The sequence below is a fragment of the Telopea speciosissima genome, chromosome 11, assembly GCF_018873765.1.
Source record: "Telopea speciosissima isolate NSW1024214 ecotype Mountain lineage chromosome 11, Tspe_v1, whole genome shotgun sequence".
Lineage (NCBI taxonomy): Eukaryota > Viridiplantae > Streptophyta > Magnoliopsida > Proteales > Proteaceae > Telopea > Telopea speciosissima.
In genome coordinates, this window is record NC_057926.1 from 6,754,226 (window position 1) to 6,770,943 (window position 16,718).

General features: G+C 41.9%; 1 protein-coding gene across 4 annotated transcripts; it reads left to right on the forward strand.

Moving 5' to 3' along the window:
• The first annotated feature begins 10,745 nt into the window (after window positions 1-10,745).
• Window positions 10,746-14,409, forward strand: LOC122646889. Of its 4 annotated transcripts, none has more exons than XM_043840522.1 (5): window positions 10,746-10,785; window positions 12,120-12,357; window positions 13,851-13,906; window positions 14,075-14,153; window positions 14,247-14,409. In XM_043840522.1, the coding sequence occupies exons 2-5, from the start codon at window positions 12,188-12,190 to the stop codon at window positions 14,392-14,394; spliced, it is 453 nt and encodes a 150-aa protein (XP_043696457.1). In that variant the 5' UTR covers window positions 10,746-10,785; window positions 12,120-12,187; the 3' UTR covers window positions 14,395-14,409. The 4 variants fall into 4 exon arrangements, with proteins under 4 accessions (XP_043696457.1, XP_043696458.1, XP_043696456.1 ...); XM_043840523.1 differs by having other exon boundaries at window positions 12,162-12,357; XM_043840521.1 differs by lacking the exon at window positions 10,746-10,785 and having other exon boundaries at window positions 12,111-12,357.
• The last annotated feature ends 2,309 nt before the right edge of the window (window positions 14,410-16,718 follow it).

Here is a 16,718-nt window from a genome sequence, read left to right on the forward strand (position 1 = left end):
GACTTCTACAATTCAAAAATAAATGGAAGCATAGCGATATGGGAAATGATGATAATATATACATATAAAGTCTTGTTTGATACATCTCCCGAGTACACACAACCCACAACAAAGAAATAAAAGCTGATAAGTATAGTACTACATAGATGATAATGTACAGGGTTAGGATATGCAACCCCAAAAGAAAAAAAAGAAAAGAAGACAACAACAACCGGTCTACGGTCAAAATAGGAAACCTCCTAACAAAACAAAAAGGAGTTCCTAGAGCAAAACATCAGAAACACTCCTCAATGGTCTTCATCCACGACCACCGAGAAAGTACGTAGAATCGGTATGACCTCCGTCGGGGTCCATACCAACATCATCGTAACAACCAGGACTCTCCTCCTCGAGATAGCCCTCCATGCCACAGCAGTATCCACCTGCAGGATCATCTAAGAAAAACAACATATAATAGAGTGTGAGCCCCACAGAGCTCATGAGCAAATAACATCAATCATGCATGCATATGCAGTTACAATCCACAGTTCACATGATCTACATGATATGCACGTCCAAACTCTTTATTATTTGCCACCTAGCAATACAACTAAGTTAGGTCTGTGCTACTACAATCCCCAATACATGTATCCCTGGTGCGGGCTTCTAACCCCTTCCCGCGATACACCCATTGAGTTGTCGGAGAAGACTGGTCAGCCCCCGCATTCGTTCACCAAGGTCGGCCCGACCAGCCCTCTGTGATTAACCTGGGGAAACAACTGTTTCTTCCCTCATTTTCTTTTCTGGCTTATAGCCCATATGCACCATTCCGGTGTTCTTTCATTCATGCACCATTTTGGTGTTCTTTTATTCTTTTTCTCTCTCCCTGATAATTGCCCCCATAGGTATCCAGCACCTTAACCCCTACTGGCAAGGGTACGTAGCATAGGTGATGAAACTCTAGCCCCATGTCTATATGGCATCGTATGAGTCAAGCAGTGTCAATCGCATCCATATTATGGGCTACCGCAGGCCTCATTTCCAAGCCGAGTATGGCATCTAGTCTAACAATCACAATCATCATATAGAATTCACAGTGTTGATTGATGAGCACATTTATGTGTGAAATCTTAGGGCATAAAACATACATTTTACCACTTTGGACAGAATTACTCGGTGCTTTCTTGTGCTTTTCAGGTTGTAGGTGATTTCTTGTGAAAATGGAAGAGATGATGCTAAGGAAATGTTTTTAAGTTGTTTAAAGGTGTTAATGGCTTGGATGTGTAGCCCATCGAGTCAGCTTAAGAACGGTTCAAACGGCACATGATTCCGAGGTTGAAACGAAGAGTTACGTTTGTTTCCGTAACGAAGCACGAAAATGGTCTATAGGGGTTTATTTGTAATTATTGACAGTCGGCTGGGGATAAAGTGAAACGAAAGTTCAGATTGCAGGGGCCTTAACGCAATTATTAGAAGTTATATTTCTTGTACCCGAAAGATTCCATTTGGAGGGCTCTGGACAGTCTAACTTCAACTTGAGATATCTTGGGCTCCCGAACTCCAAATTGGACGAAATTTGGGTCTATTTTGGGTGATTCTTCGCAAGGAACACAATGGTGAGGCCTATATAAGCACCCCATGCTCCACGTTTCCTGAAGGACAGAATGGGTATTTTATTTATTCTTGAAGGAATCCTAGTCATCACCCTTACTCTCTCTCTCCTCCAACTTCTCAAGGGCACTTCAAATTCTACTTGGGATAGATTTATTTTGAAAGATATTCTCTCACCTATGGAAAGTTGAAAAGTCAAAGATGCTTTGATTTTATTGCTTGGAGAAGATATCTACAAAGAAAAGGAAGCACAAGTTAGAATTAGAAATTTACTTTTCTAAAAATAGAAGGTCTATGTAAATAATCTTCTCTTCTTCTTCTTTCTATTTTTTTCTTTTTTTCTTAGGATTCAAGGCATTGTAAAGAGGAAGGAGAAGAGAATATTCTCTTTTCTTAGGGAATATTTCTCCTACACTTCCCCCTTCTCTCTTCTCCTCTCTTCCCCTATAAATACCCCTTGCCCTTTGGGTTGTAAGAAGTAGTTTTTAGTTCAGTTTTTAGTTCAATTTTAATTCAGTTTTTAGTGTAATTTTTACTTCATTCACTTAGTGAAATTTTCTCTTCTTTTCCTATTTTTGGCTTAAGTTCTTAGTTTTGATTTCAAGTTCTTAATTTTGATTTCATAAGTCTAGTTTAATGGTTGTAATAGTTTTAGTTTAAAGCTTCCTAGTCTAAGTTCCTATGTTGATGACAAGACATGGAGATTTAGAAGAGGAAGCCATGGTGAGTTTATTTAAGTATTCAAGCACATCAAGGTATCTCATTCTTTAAACCCTTAATCTCATTCTCCCTCTCCTCTATCTCTCTCTATCTTCTTCTTCTTCTCCCTCTATTTCTTTTTTTTTTTTTTTATATGGTTGTGGTATGTGGATGCACTTTTATTCCCTTATTTATTTTTATGTGATTATGAAGTGTGACTGCGTTTTTGTTATTCTTTCCAATTTACGTTAGTTTGATAGGTTAGATGCTCATGTGTTAGGATGCCAACTTAATCCCTTAATTTTGTTAGATGCTTATGAGTTAGGATGCATTAATTTTCATTAGTTTAATTAGTTTAATTTAACACTTTAATTTGGTTCACTTTGCATTACTTTTAAATTAATTAAATAGAGTGGCATATATCTCCTCGTGTTCGACCCGTAGCTACGATTGACCCGTACGCTTGCGGTAATTTTTAAACTCAAACATTGATCAACAACAGTTATTATGCAATGATTTGAGTAACTTGAATTATAAGTAAATAACACGGCATTCATGATTCAATTATTAATAGTCGGCATCAGATCATAATTACATTTGCACATACGATAGTATCATTCACTCACCAGCACTTGGCTCTAGGTACTCAGTCACAAATTCAGTTCCAGCAGTTGTCTGGTTGTTGACCTAAAGCACGGGATCAGGTCCTAGACACAAATCAAGCATTGTCTTTTTCAGTCATTAGCCCTACATTGGTGGTCCTAGAGTTACCCTAACTTACTGGGTTGACCCGGGGTTTAGTTAGTCTCGTTTGGAATCACCGGGCCTTGCACTGGGCCTTAGGTCATGTCTCCGTGCATGGGCCAGTGCCAGGGCACAGGGGTCAATTGGTCATTTCTAATGCCAGTACCTGTCTCTAGGTCAGAATATGGTCCCAGTGCTATCCATAGCATGTCTGTGCTGTAGGACCAAGCACAGCAGTGCACAGTCACATGCGGGGCCCACTAGGGTTTCAAAACACTTTTTAATCAAGGACAGATGTGGGGGAAGGGTATTTCTATCATTTCCCACATCCCACAATGTCCAGGGACCAGTGAAGATGTGAAATCCCAAGTCTGCCCCTCAAAGCAGTAAGTTTCCACTCACTGGGCGATGGCTCTAGGCCTTGCTGTATCGCCCAGTGCCTGCAGAATCGACCTTGGGCTGAGTTTCCAAGGTAGGACCTATAGGGCTGGGCCCACACTTGATCCTCTGTATGTTTGGGGGGTCCAGTAGCCCCAGTGGTGGTCTACATTATAGTCCAGAGGGTTTTTCCATCAGGGTCACTGTCAGGCTGACTGTGGCTGCCCAAGTAGCCCTGATGAATAGTGTTCAAGGTTTTGGCTAGGCTTAGATTTCAGTTCCAACCTTGTACAGAGCTGAAATCACCTGAAATAAGAGGGCTCAAGCCTACATCCATCAAGGGTTAGGGCTGTGCAGCCTTGGCTAGCATCCAGGGTTCCAAAACAGTTAAGCAACTGAGCATCTGGTAGTGCAACTGTGCACAGCCAGATCTCGGCCTTAAGAACAACATAACAGCCAGATAAAATGTGATAAAAATCACAGATCTCCAATGCCCTATGCTTGCATGGCAGATCAGGAGTAAGACTGGGCAAACCCTAGCTAGTCTGGGCTGCCCAGTGTGCAGTTATGCAAGCAAAACACAGGAAAGGAAGGGGCAGCAGGTGTTTATAGGTAATTTTTATACCTGAGCAGGGTAGGAGCAGCTCGAGCTCAGGCTAGTGCAGGGCTGCAGCACCCCCTCCTCCTTCTTCCCCCTTCTTCCTTCTCTTCTTTCTCTCCTTTCTCTCTTCTCTCTCTCAGATTTCAGATTTGCCAAGGGCTCTAAAATGAGTCCAAGGCCTCCTATTTATAGACTCAGCCTCCACTGAGGCCTATTTTCCTATTAAGGCCTCTTTTAAAAACTCATTTTTAAACTGATTCAGTCTGGTTCTGGGTCCTCTGGTGGGGTCCACACTGAACCAGGGGTATGAGATGGTCCCTAGAACTCCCCTCTATCAGTGGAGGGTGCCCATGGTCATGTTGGGTGGTTCCCACATTTATAATAATAAAAAATGTGTAAAAACAGCCACTGGGCGATGTCATTTGGCCTTGCTGCATCGCCCAGCGTCATGGCCCATTGAATTCCAGCAACTGAATTCAGAGGGGGAAAAGCACAGGGGTTTGACCCTGGGTCAGGGTATTGTCCCCACACTCCCATTATGGGTTTTTACATGATTTTTCAGAGGTGGGTCCCACCATTTTAGGGAGGAGAGAGAATACCTGGGGTTCAAGCCATACATCAGGCTGTGGGTTGTGCAAGAGCAGGGGTCCACAGTCCATCTTCGCATAGGTATGTGGGATGATCCACACATGGTTTCCTCATCAATCCATACCAGTGGAGTGATACTCCATAGTGTTCCTTGCTGTAGGGGCAAGGGTTCCTGCACTTCAGTTAGATTCTAGCCAGTCAGGGGCAGGGTTTGACATTTCTCCCCACCTTACAAAAATTTCATCCTCGAAATTGCTTACCTAGTAATCCTAAAAGTTGAGGGTACTTCTCCTTCATTTCATCTTCACGTTCCCATGAAGCTTCTTCTACTGGGTTATTTTCCCATCGAACCTTGACGAATGCGACGGTGCGGTTACGGAGGCTATGTTCCTTCCTGTCCGGTATCTCCGTGGGGTATTCTTTGTAGGTCATATCCACGTCCAACTGTTCAGGTTCAATTGATAATACATGTGTCAGATTGTTTATGTATTTCCTCAGCATTGACACATGGAAGACATCGTGAATGCTCGACAAGGATGGTGGTAGAGCCAGCCTGTATGCTACAGGTCCTACTCTGTGAAGAATTTCGTAGGGACCAATGAATCTTGGGCTCAACTTGCCCTTTTTATTGAAACGTAGCAATCCCTTAGTTGGAGACACTCGAAGGAAAACTTTTTCTCCAACCTCAAATTCAATATCCTTCCTTCAATTATCTGCATAACTTTTCTATCGCGACTGGGCTGGCTTGATCTTCTCTCTTATGACATCCACCTTGTCGCAGGTCGCTTGTATCATCTCAGGTCTGAGATATCGCCGTTCGCCAACTTCATCCCAATATAACGGGGTTCGGCACTTTCGACTATAGAGTGCTTCGAATGGTGCCATGTTGATGGTGGAGTGATAACTATTATTGTAGGAGAATTCCACCAGAGGTATGTGGGCATCCCAACTGTCACTCATTTCTAGGACACAGACTCGGAGCATGTCTTCTAAAGTTTGGATGGTCCTCTCCGATTGTCCGTCCATTTGCGGATGGAAAGCGGTGCTAAGATTCAATTGAGTTCCCAGAGCCCGTTGCAAGCTTCTTCAGAACCTTGAAGTAAATCGAGGATCTCTATCAGACACAATATTGACAGGCACACCATGTAAGCGGACTTTCTCAATGTCTATTTGGGCAAGCTTCTCCATTGGGTAACTTATTTTGATTGGTATGAAGTGAGTTGCCTTTGTCAGTCCGTCTACAATCACCCAGATTGCATTCATTCCTTTCCTGGTGTTGGGCAGATTTGTCACAAAATCCATAGTTATTCGCTCCCACTTCCATTCAGGTATAGGGAGTGGCTGCAATGATCCATACGGTCGGTGACTCTCGGCTTTTATCTGTTGACAGGTGAGGCACTTGGACACGTATATTGCTATACTCTATTTCATTCCAATCCACCAGTAATATCTCTTCAAATCTTTGTACATCTTTGTACTTCCAGGGTGGATGGTATAGGGTGATCTATGCGCCTCTTTAAGGATTCGGTCTTGAACATCAAGATCATCAGGCACACACAATCTATCTCGAAACTTCAATGCACCATCTTGGACCAATATAAAATCCGGGTCCTTGTGGACGCCTTGTTGGACTTCCAATATAATTTTGGCCAGCTCGGGGTCCAATGGTTGCTTCACAATTATTTCTTCTCAGATCGATGGTTGTAGATCCATAGCTGCTAATTGCATAGCCGTTCCTTCGACTACCATCTCTAGGTCGATCCTTCGAGCTTCTTCATACAATGGCTCGCTTACAACTAAGGATGCGAGGGATGCTGTCTGAGACTTTCTGCTTAGGGCATCGACCACCACATTGGCCTTACTGGGGTGGTACTGAATCTCACAATCATAGTCTTTTACCAATTCTAACCACCGTCTCTGTCTCATGTTAAGCTCCTTTTGGGTGAAGAAATACTTCAAACTTTTGTGATCGCTGAAGATTTCACTCTTTTCACCGTATAGGTAATGTCGCCAAATTTTCAACGTGAAGACTACTGCTGCCAATTCTAGGTCATGAGTGGGGTAATTCTTCTCGTGTTCCTTTAATGCCTGGAGGCGTATGCAACTACTTTTCCTCTCTGCATTAGGACGCCACCCAATCCTGTCCTGGATGCATCGGTATATACTACCATTCCTCTGGCTCCATCTGGAATGGTCAGAATTGGAGCTGACACCACCTTCTTCAATTCCTAGAAGCTTTTCTTGCACGCTTCATTCCATTCAAACTTGGCACCTTTCTTGGTGAGTTTTGTCATTGGTGTCGAGATGCGCAAAAAGTTTTAGATGAATTGACGATAATAGCCGGCCAATCCTAAGAAACTTCGGATCTCCGTGGCACTCTTTGGAGTCTCCCATTCGAGAACTGCTTCCACCTTGCCTGGGTCTACCTTGATGCCATCTTTGGTGACAATATGCCCCAGGAATCCAATTTGGTTGAGCCAAAATTCACACTTACTGAACTTGGCATAGAGTTGGTGTTCCCGCAGCCGCTGCAACATGAATGTAAGGTGTCGCGCGTGCTCTTCCTCACTCTTAAAGTATACCAGAATGTCGTCATTAAATACTATGACGAACTTATCCAGCACGTCATGAAATACCTTATTCATCATATCCATGAATGCTGCCGGGGCATTGGTCAATCCGAACGATAGAACTAAGAATTCATAATGTCCGTATCGAGTTCTAAACGCCGTTTTATGAATGTCACCGCCTTTGATCTTCAATTGATGGTATCCCGATCTAAGATCTATCTTGGAGAAAACTCTCACTCTTTGAAGTTGATCGAATAGGTCGTCAATACGCGGCAACGGATATCGATTCTTGATTATTAGTTTATTCAACTTGTGGTAGTCGATACACAGCCGCATGCTACCATATTTCTTCTCTACGAACAGCACAGGTGCTCCCCAGGGGGACACACTGGGTCGTATAAATCCCTTCTTCAGTAGGTCTTGAAGTTGTGCCTGCAGTTCCTTCAGTTCAATGGGTGCCATTCGATACAGTGCCTTGGATACCGGTGCTGCACCAGGGATCAGATCGATCGCGAACTCTATATCGCGGTCCGGCGGTCCAGCGGTAGCTACGTCAGATCTTCTAGAAATACATCAGGAAATTCTTTGACGACATAAAGCTCCTCCAAGGGTCTTATCCTTGCCTCCGTATCAATTACAGTGGCCAAGAAGCCTTGACATCCTTCTTCTAGTAACCACTTTGATCCAAAGGGGGAAGGTCAGCTCCTTAAGTGGCCGACCGACCCTGATCCAATCGGCTACCGCATGGGTGGGCGCCAAACCCAAACCGGGTCTGACCCAGGTTCAGTTAAGAGTAATTACGTAGACAGCAGCAAACCCATACGGCCGGCCCATATTGGTCTTTATTGTTGCTATCTTTTAGCCACGTGTCAAAGAGATACTTGGCTGAAACTTGTCTCATGGAAAGAACAATTGTGATCAGATGCGGAAATTAAAACCTGCTCTAAAGGGCAGCGAGGGCTTTGTTTTTCAATGTTTGTTTCTAAAAGGTAAAATGTAGGGTGAAAAATATGACTGAAAACAATAATGCCTGAAGTGGAAAAATATTGACCAAGTAAATATGTAATGTGAGAAATCAATGTGTCCACAAACGAATTCATTTAACTTTACTTGCTCTCGGTACGTCCTTCAATCAGCTGGGAACTTTAAGTAGAAGACAATGAGAGAGAAAACAAAAAAAAAAGAGATACAGGTCTGTGGAATTAAAGGAGAGAAAGAAGGTGTGCTTGGCGCGTTGGTCATCTGCTCCTTAGATTGCTCTAGGGTTTACTGTAAGCCCGGCCTAGCCTGGCCCATTGACACTCCTAAGTACTTGTTTTATTTGAGTGCAAAATTAATCGAACGTGTTTAAGTACATTAAAGCATGGTTCAGATCCATATATGAAACTTTTGTTTTTTTGTTGATATACAGGTAGATCCATGAAACATGCAAGGGCTGGCCGCCCCATTGGCAGTTCCAACAGATTATGCTCGTGGCTAGCTATTGGGATGGCTTCAGAGTTCAGAGTAGCCATCCAAACAAGGATCAGAGAAATTAATGAAGATTCCCTTCCCCGAGCTTTGGCTTCAATCTTCAACTTAAGGGGTACCATCCCAACAGAGCGGGAGGAGCGAAGCCAAAATTTTCAATATTAGAGGAAATGTGTAGCCTTTTATAATCTCTAAGGAGGGACTTCATACTTTTAACCATTTTCCGGCCTCTTCAAAGCAACCGGAGTTAAAGGATCAGCAGAAGGAATTTCTTCATGAACCACTGAAGAACTCGAAGGTAAAACAAGCTCTGTTGAAACTTGAAACTGGGCCAGAAGTATGTATATAGGACAATCTTAGATGTCATGGTCTCTTGGGCCAAAGTATGGGGCTCCATAATTTCTGGGCTCAAAAGAAAATTAGTAAGGCCTAGATTATAAACAAAAAAAAAAAAAAACAATCCGTCCACCCAAAGAAGTACTAGGCCCAGAAACAACAGACCCAGTAGTGCCATGGTGCTACCTATATCATTTTTTTTTTTTTTTTTTTTTTTTGCAAACAATGGTTATATACTTATATAACAACACAGATTGATTTATATTTTGAAACCTAGGGGATTTGTAATTTCACAAGTTCCCCACAACTGGTGAGAATAATGAAATTTGATAAGAATTGAAATCGATTGTTTCAATTCTTCTGAAAAATGAAAAACGGTTCGATTTTTGTTTTTCCTGGCTTTTTCTATGGTGTTGTTTCTTTGATGACAAACAACTGCCGCCGGTGAGGAGTGAGGACAACTGCTAGTCTGCTAGCTGCTGGCTTGAGGCTAATGCTGTAGAACCAAACCCACCAAGGAGGTTTCGAATTCAAGACCTTCGGCTCGTCATCTAGGCTAGGATCATTGATCCCCCCTCCACCCCGGGCTCGGCTCAGGTTCACGTACATTCTCTTACACCTGCAAGCCATTCAGGTGGAATTCACTCCTTCTCTGGATTCCATTTGGATGACTTGTAGAGGTTCTCGTACATACGCTGAACTTGAGCTGGCCTCCTCCCCCAACAGAAAATAATCTTCTCTAATTCCATAAAACTATGCAGTGCAGGAGTTCGGGATGGAGATGTCAACATGTGGCAGCTCGACATCCAATAGTGCCAAGCTCAACATTTAAAAAAAAATGGAAGTCAATGAGCTCGGACCATTGGATGTCCAAGTTGTCACGTATCAAAATCTCCATCCTAAACTGCCACCACTGAGTTTAGGGAATTGGAGAGGATAAAAATTCAAACCCCACCCCTCCCCGCCAAAAAAAAAAAAAATCAAAGCATGAAACATGTGGTTTAAACTAGAATTACAAATAAGACCTGGATTGAGATTTTGACATTGGGAAAGTCCAACTCCTCTGCACATACATGTGAGAGACTAAGAGGTAACCACCTATCCCATTTTTATCATTTACAAGGGGAGAAGGGGTACTAATGAAAACAAAAAAGACAAGTGGTTACCTCTCAGATGTACATTCATCTGCTTGTACGTGTAGATGATCCATTCTCAATTGGACCTGGTTCTCCTCCAGCCGTGGCGGGAGCCGGAGGATCCAACCCAACAAAAACACACCAAAATAGAAGGTGGGGGGGGATATGGTCATTACATAGGGCTACTTGTGAAATAATCAAAATCACCCTTGTTTTTGGATGTTTGCTGAGCTGGACACTCCAGCTCCCGCCACGACTGGAGGAGATCCAATTGTTCTCAATTGGGATGGTAGGCACGAAAAAATCTAGGACAAAGCGAATATGTGGAGACAACTCCCCAGGAAGATTCGTGTGGGATGCGCATCTCGTTTCTTCTTTTAGGCTTTTCATTCGTGACGCTTCGACCAACCCATTTCTTATTTGTAGATAGGGAAAAGGATTTCTGTGTGGGAGTGTGGCCTACGCCAGCACTCCCATGAGTCTATCTCTCTCCTCCCCATATGAAAAGACATCTCTAGCCCCTTGTTTTAAAGAGAAGAGAGATAGGCACATGGGAGTGCTGGCGTAGGCCACACTCGCGTGCAGTAAACTGCTTCCCTTGTAGATATTACCCATATGAACAGCAGCCGCAGCAGCCGCAGTACTCATCAGCCTCCCTTTGAGGCTTCAGCAGGTTCGCTCTCTCTCTCTCTCTCTTGTTGATCCATGTCCGAAAGGTTCACTTATCCACGTAATTGCTTCTTGGTTTCTTTTGAATATAGAATTGCTCTTGTGAGTCAATTGCATATTATTATACTATTTTGTGTGAAAACGATGAGTGAACGATAGATTAGCTGACGAAATATAAGAACAATTACGATAGAAACAAGAACTTTTGTCGCTGGTGACGATCACCAATTAGGCCTCCTTTGATATGACTAATGTCACGGCTGATGAAGTGTTCGTCAAAATGCCACTTTGGACTGATTTGATGATTTGGGTCTATTTGTCTAGGCAATCCCCAGAAAAAAATTATGGGTTTTTGCTTGCGAAATTGTCAAGTACAATCTGAAAGAATCTGAGTGCTCTAGAATCAGTGATTGGTGGGAGGAAGAAAGTCGCATGATGAGCTTCATCTTTTTTTTTTTTTTTTAAATTACTTTAGTTATGGATTCTTATTCTGGAAATTTAACTGAGAAGGACAATCTGAGGTCTGAATTTTCCATAGCCAATAGGAAAGCAAGCTAAACTAAATTATCTTTCGGACTGATTCCATATGGCCCCCTTTATTTTGGTCTACTAAAAGGTGTATCCAGAGAAAAAAATAGTCCACCAGAAAGAGCCTTAAAGGAACTATCCATCTGCTTGATAGAATTATTATTTTTTGTACGATAATCAATAAAGGTTAATCATCTGTTAAATGTGTTGCAGATTATAAGATATAGGTCGTGTCAGTTTTCTTTATTTTGATTGACTACAAGAGGTTATTGATTTAGAGAATAAGGATGGCCAATGGTGGGGTGCTGAGACAGATTTACCTAAACAGGTTCAACCCAGAAAACTTAAGGGTAACCTCAAAAAGTGTTTGGATGGGTCACTGTTGGGAAGGAGTGACTGCTGTGAAGTTGAATGCTAGTAGTGCAAGGCTCAAAAGAGCTTCGGTTTAGGTGGTGACTGACTTTTAATGAAAAGTATGATCCTTGATAGACTGAAACTTGAAAACATTATTTGTGTAGCCTCATGCAACTATAATTCTCAAAAAGCTGTGTGTAGCTGAAAAGACAATAGATTCATATGATATTCCATATATATTTATCTTTTGGCTTCCACCCAACATGCTGTAAGAAATTTGAGTTTCTTGCGACCAGAAAAGAAAAGAAAAGAATAACTTTTTTAAGTTTCTTTTACCGTTCAAAATTATACATTATTTAGGCTTTTAATTTCAGTAAATCTGATTTTGTTTTCCTAGCTCTCATTTTAATGGTCCTGCTTTTTGTTTTTTTTTTTTTGGCACAATAATATCAGCAGTACACACTCTTGTTGTTTGTGTACTTCTTTCAATGACATCTGGTGGCCACCAAATCAAGGGATAAATTATGAATCCTCAGAGTACACTAAATTCTTCTAGCGCCCTTGAGGGGGTTCATGGAGTGCATCTGGCATCTCGTTCACCATTTGTAGCAGAAGAGATTCCTCAACATGGGGAATTGAATCAGTGCATCTCTGAAGGTTCAGCTTTTGGAGCTAATCAGACACTATTAATGCAGTGAGTTCTAAGAAACTTTTTAACCTATCTAGTGCAAAGCATCAGCTTATACTTATAAGTCTTATCTATTCTGTATTGTTTATGAATTTTGCATTGCTTCAGAAGCTAATTTAATCATTCTTAGAATTCTGAAATTAAGAACTGTTATTTTTCCTTCACATTTTACTTCATGTAGAAGAATATAAGTAAATTATGTAGATTTTAGTTCCGAATAATGGTGGCAGACACAAAGTGTCTGGTGCACTAAATGCAGCAAACCTGACACACCGACTTCCATTCAGTCCACATAGTATGTGATGCCGCTCAAAATGAAAAGACATAATAAGATAGAAGATGGAGAAGAATTGTATGACAAATGAGGAACCAAGTAGAGGATAAAAAGGGTCAGAGAGGACCACTTAACTCAAGGGTCAAAGAGGACTGCTTAACTCTGGGTCTCTTGGGTACTCACTCAAGTGTGGGACTCTTTCACCACTATAGGATCTCAAACTCACAATGGGGTTTACAAAGCACAACCAAAGGTAAAAGGTAGAAATAAAATTACTAACTCTTTTCAAAACAAGTTACAAATATATAAATAGGGGAGGAGGGAGAGAGAGATGTTGGGATGGGGGAATTAAGGAGGGAGACGTTGAGGGATATTGGGAAAGTAATAAAAAGAGTTGTTGAGAGGGAAGGGAAGAGAGACGTTATGAAGGTGACAAGAATTGGATTAGGTGATAGATATGAAATTATATAAATGATATGTAAGGATCCAAAGGTTCTCTAGGTGAGCACCCATTGGGAGAAATATCTTGGCTGCTATTTCTGCCATGTAGGGGTTCATTTTGCCAGTCAAACTATTGGAAAGATTGAGCACCCCTTGAGTTGTCTACCTGTCAGAATTTTGGACCTATTTCAACCGTAGGCCGGCCATCTAGTGGATTTTCTCTCATGTATTTTCAGCAGTCAAAGCAGTGGGACCTTGGAGGGCTGATGTGCTTATTCAATATTAGATAGATAGAGGACCAAGTGGTTTGTCCATCTATCAGGTTTTGAAGCCAAAATCATGTGAGCCACTGTGTATTAAATCATCGCCCCTAGAATCATCTGCCATCTGAATCCTGATCAATATTGACCTGTTAATTATGTTAGATGGTGTGATGCTTTTAAGCTGAAACATTCAATTGATTCAATGGTGATTGTTGGCTACAACCATAAACTTTGAGTGCCAACTAAGCTGCCACTTGACAGAAAACACACACACACACACAAACAAAGACTTCTCTACATGTTGCTCACCTAGTGGAGCCACACCCTATAAATAATGGTTGCAAGCAAGAGAGATGTAAGATAAATTAAGATCTAACTGAATACACATATTAAGACAAGCGAATATAAGATAACACTACACATGGCCAAATTTCATTATATGGAATACCATTTTATGTACTTTGGAAGTCTTTGGGAAAACAAATTAAAACAGCTCATTTATTCTGTGCATCTTTTTCCAGACGCATTTGGCAGCAGAGGCCAGCATGCCTGAGGCCTATCCGCTGTAATATTCAAGGTACTCCTAAGACAGCTTACTTTGTTTGGTATTTACCATATTGTGATCCTAAAGCACTATCAGTCCAACTATCTTACTGCTATCTGTCGTTGCATTAATTCTCGCACATTCCATAGATGTCTATTTCTATTTGCTTATCTATTTCTTTTAAAATTTTGCATGTTTTAGGTGATCACAACCTGATAGAGACAATTGCTAATGTGCTCACTTCACTTCCTTTTATTACCCTTGGAATCCATACCCCAAGGCAAGAATACAAGATCTCCTTGTTACTAGATATTGATTTCAAAACCTTGCATTAAATCATTGTGTCCAATAACTGTGTTTACTAAGGTTTCAGGAAGAATTTGAGTAGTAAACTATATGCTAATTCGTTAATTGGAGTTGGAGTTGCTTCAAGTTTGTACCATTCTTCAAGAGGAGAACTGAGGAAGTATCTAAGATGGGTCGATCATACAATGACAGCCACTGCAACAGTTGTAAGTTAGAGTTGATTTTAAGAATTGTTTGGGAACAGGATTTGTAGTTTATCAAAAATTGTGATAAGATCTTTGTAAACAGCCTTGGAATTAATGCTTAGATGATCTGATCGATCATCCCAGCCTCTTATTTATAATAAAAACAAATTACAGCAAAGATAGGAATCCCCCCCAATCCTATTCCTACTAGGAATTCCCACTATAACTAGGAATCCCAAATAGGAATCGTATAGGGGAGAAAAACAGGAAAAAAACAATTAAAAACTAATCAAACTAAAATAAGAAAGGAAAGCCAACTAGGACTAGGTTACCCCTAGTGGGTAACGTAGCCTTATCTCAACACCCCCTCAAGTTGGAGCAAAGATGTCGATCATGCCCAACTTGACTAGATTGAGATGAAACGACTTCCCGGACAATCCCTTAGTGAAGATATCGCAAGTTGATCGATAGACGTCACAAAGGGAATGCAAATCAACCCTTGTTCTAACTTCTCTTTGATGAAATGCCTATCCACCTCAACATGCTTGGTACGACCATGTTTGTCTGGGTTGTGTGCGATCTTGATTGCAGCCTTGTTGTCATACAACATCATAGGAAGACGAATAGGAACACCAAGATCCTTGTAGCAGCCCTTTAAGCCGAGTAACTCACAAATCCCCTGTGCCATAGCTCGAAACTCGCCGGCACTAGAATGAGCAACAACATTTTGCTTCTTACTACGCCACGTGACAAGATTTCCACCTACAAAGGAGCAATACCAGAAATATACTTGCGATCTGCAGAACCAGCCCAATCAAGCATCGATGTATGCTTCAATCCGTTGATGACCATCGTAGACAAAAGAATTCCTTTTCCAGGAGCTGACTTCAAATAGTGCAAGATACGAAGAACAACCTCCATATATGAAGAGTAGGGATCATGCATAAAGCGGCTCCACAGTACTCACGGCGACGCAATGTCGGGACGAGTGTGTGAAAGATAAATCGAGCTTCCCTACAAGTCTTTGGTACCGGCCTTTATCAACAGGCTCACCCTCTTTCTCCTTGAGTCGAACAGTAGGGTCCATAGGAGTATCTGAAGGATGACAGCCAAACAACCCGGTCTCAATCAATAAATCTAGGATATACTTCCTCTGGGAGAGAAAAATGCCTTTAGAAGATCTGGCTACTTTAATCCCAAGAAAGTATCGTAGTTTCCCTAGATCCTTAATCTCAAATTCTTGTCCAAGGAAGGTCTTCAACCGTCTGATCTCATCACCATCATTGCCAGTAACCACTACATTATCAACGTAGACTATAAGAATAGTGAGTTTTTCACCAACCCTCTTTATAAAGAGTGTGTGATCAACATTACTCTGCTTATAGCCCACAGAAATCATGGCCTTGTGGAACCGCCCAAACCATGCTCGAGGTAGATGCTTCAGCCCATAAAGTGCACGCTTCAATTTACATACTTTTCCTTGGTTTGTCACAAGAGAATCCTGGTGGAATGTCCATATACACCTCCTCATCCAGCCTTCCTAAACATCTAGTTGCTGCAAATCCCATCCAAGGTTGACTGCACAAGATAATAACACACAAACAGTATTTAACTTGGCAACAGGTGCAAAAGTTTCCTGGTAATCAATGCCATATGTCTGAGTGAACCCTTTGGCCACGAGTCATGCCTTATACCTATCCACAGTGCCATCCACCTTCTGTTTCACCACAAACACCCATTTGCATCCAACGGTTTTCTTCCCAAGTGGAAGAACCACAAACTCCCATGTATTATTTTTTTTCAGGGCTTCCATTTCTTCCATCATAGCTGCCTTCCACTTTCCGTCTGATAAAGCTTCCTGCCAATTGTTAGGAATACGAACAGAAGAAAGAGAGAAAACAAAGGCACGAAAGGATGGGGAAAGGGAATCATAAGAAACAACATGAGATATCGGATGCTAAGTGCAAGAACTGACACCTTTGCGAAGAGCAATAGGTAAATCAGGAACATTACCAGGTGGAGAGGCGGGTTCGGATCCGGGTTCGGAAATTGGATGGGTATGGAGCAGTTGATTGGAACTGCTTATGTTTCCTTGCATAGGTCTTCCACTGGCATCAATCTTCCTCACGAAATTCACTAATAGTCCTCGGACAGAGTGGACCGGGGTAGCTTGCTCCCCCGAATAGAAATGGTCTCCCCCTATATAGGAACCTCTCCCCCTGACTCAGGGGAAGTACCAGGGGCAGGCCGAATTGGTTCAGACTCATGGTAAACAGACTGAAGTGGAGGTGGAGAGTCAATAGTCAGCACATCTTCACTAACACTCTCCCCCTGAAGAAGTGGGGACACATAAA

What these genes read in the sequence shown, in the direction of transcription:
- LOC122646889 (XM_043840522.1), top strand. Translation starts at nt 12,188, where the DNA reads ATGAATCCTCAGAGTACACTAAATTCTTCTAGCGCCCTTGAGGGGGTT. An exon ending in AATCAGACACTATTAATGCA is followed by an intron (nt 12,358 to 13,850) that starts GTGAGTTCTAAG and finishes ATCTTTTTCCAG; the next exon opens with ACGCATTTGGCAGCAGAGGC. An exon ending in TATCCGCTGTAATATTCAAG is followed by an intron (nt 13,907 to 14,074) that starts GTACTCCTAAGA and finishes TGCATGTTTTAG; the next exon opens with GTGATCACAACCTGATAGAG.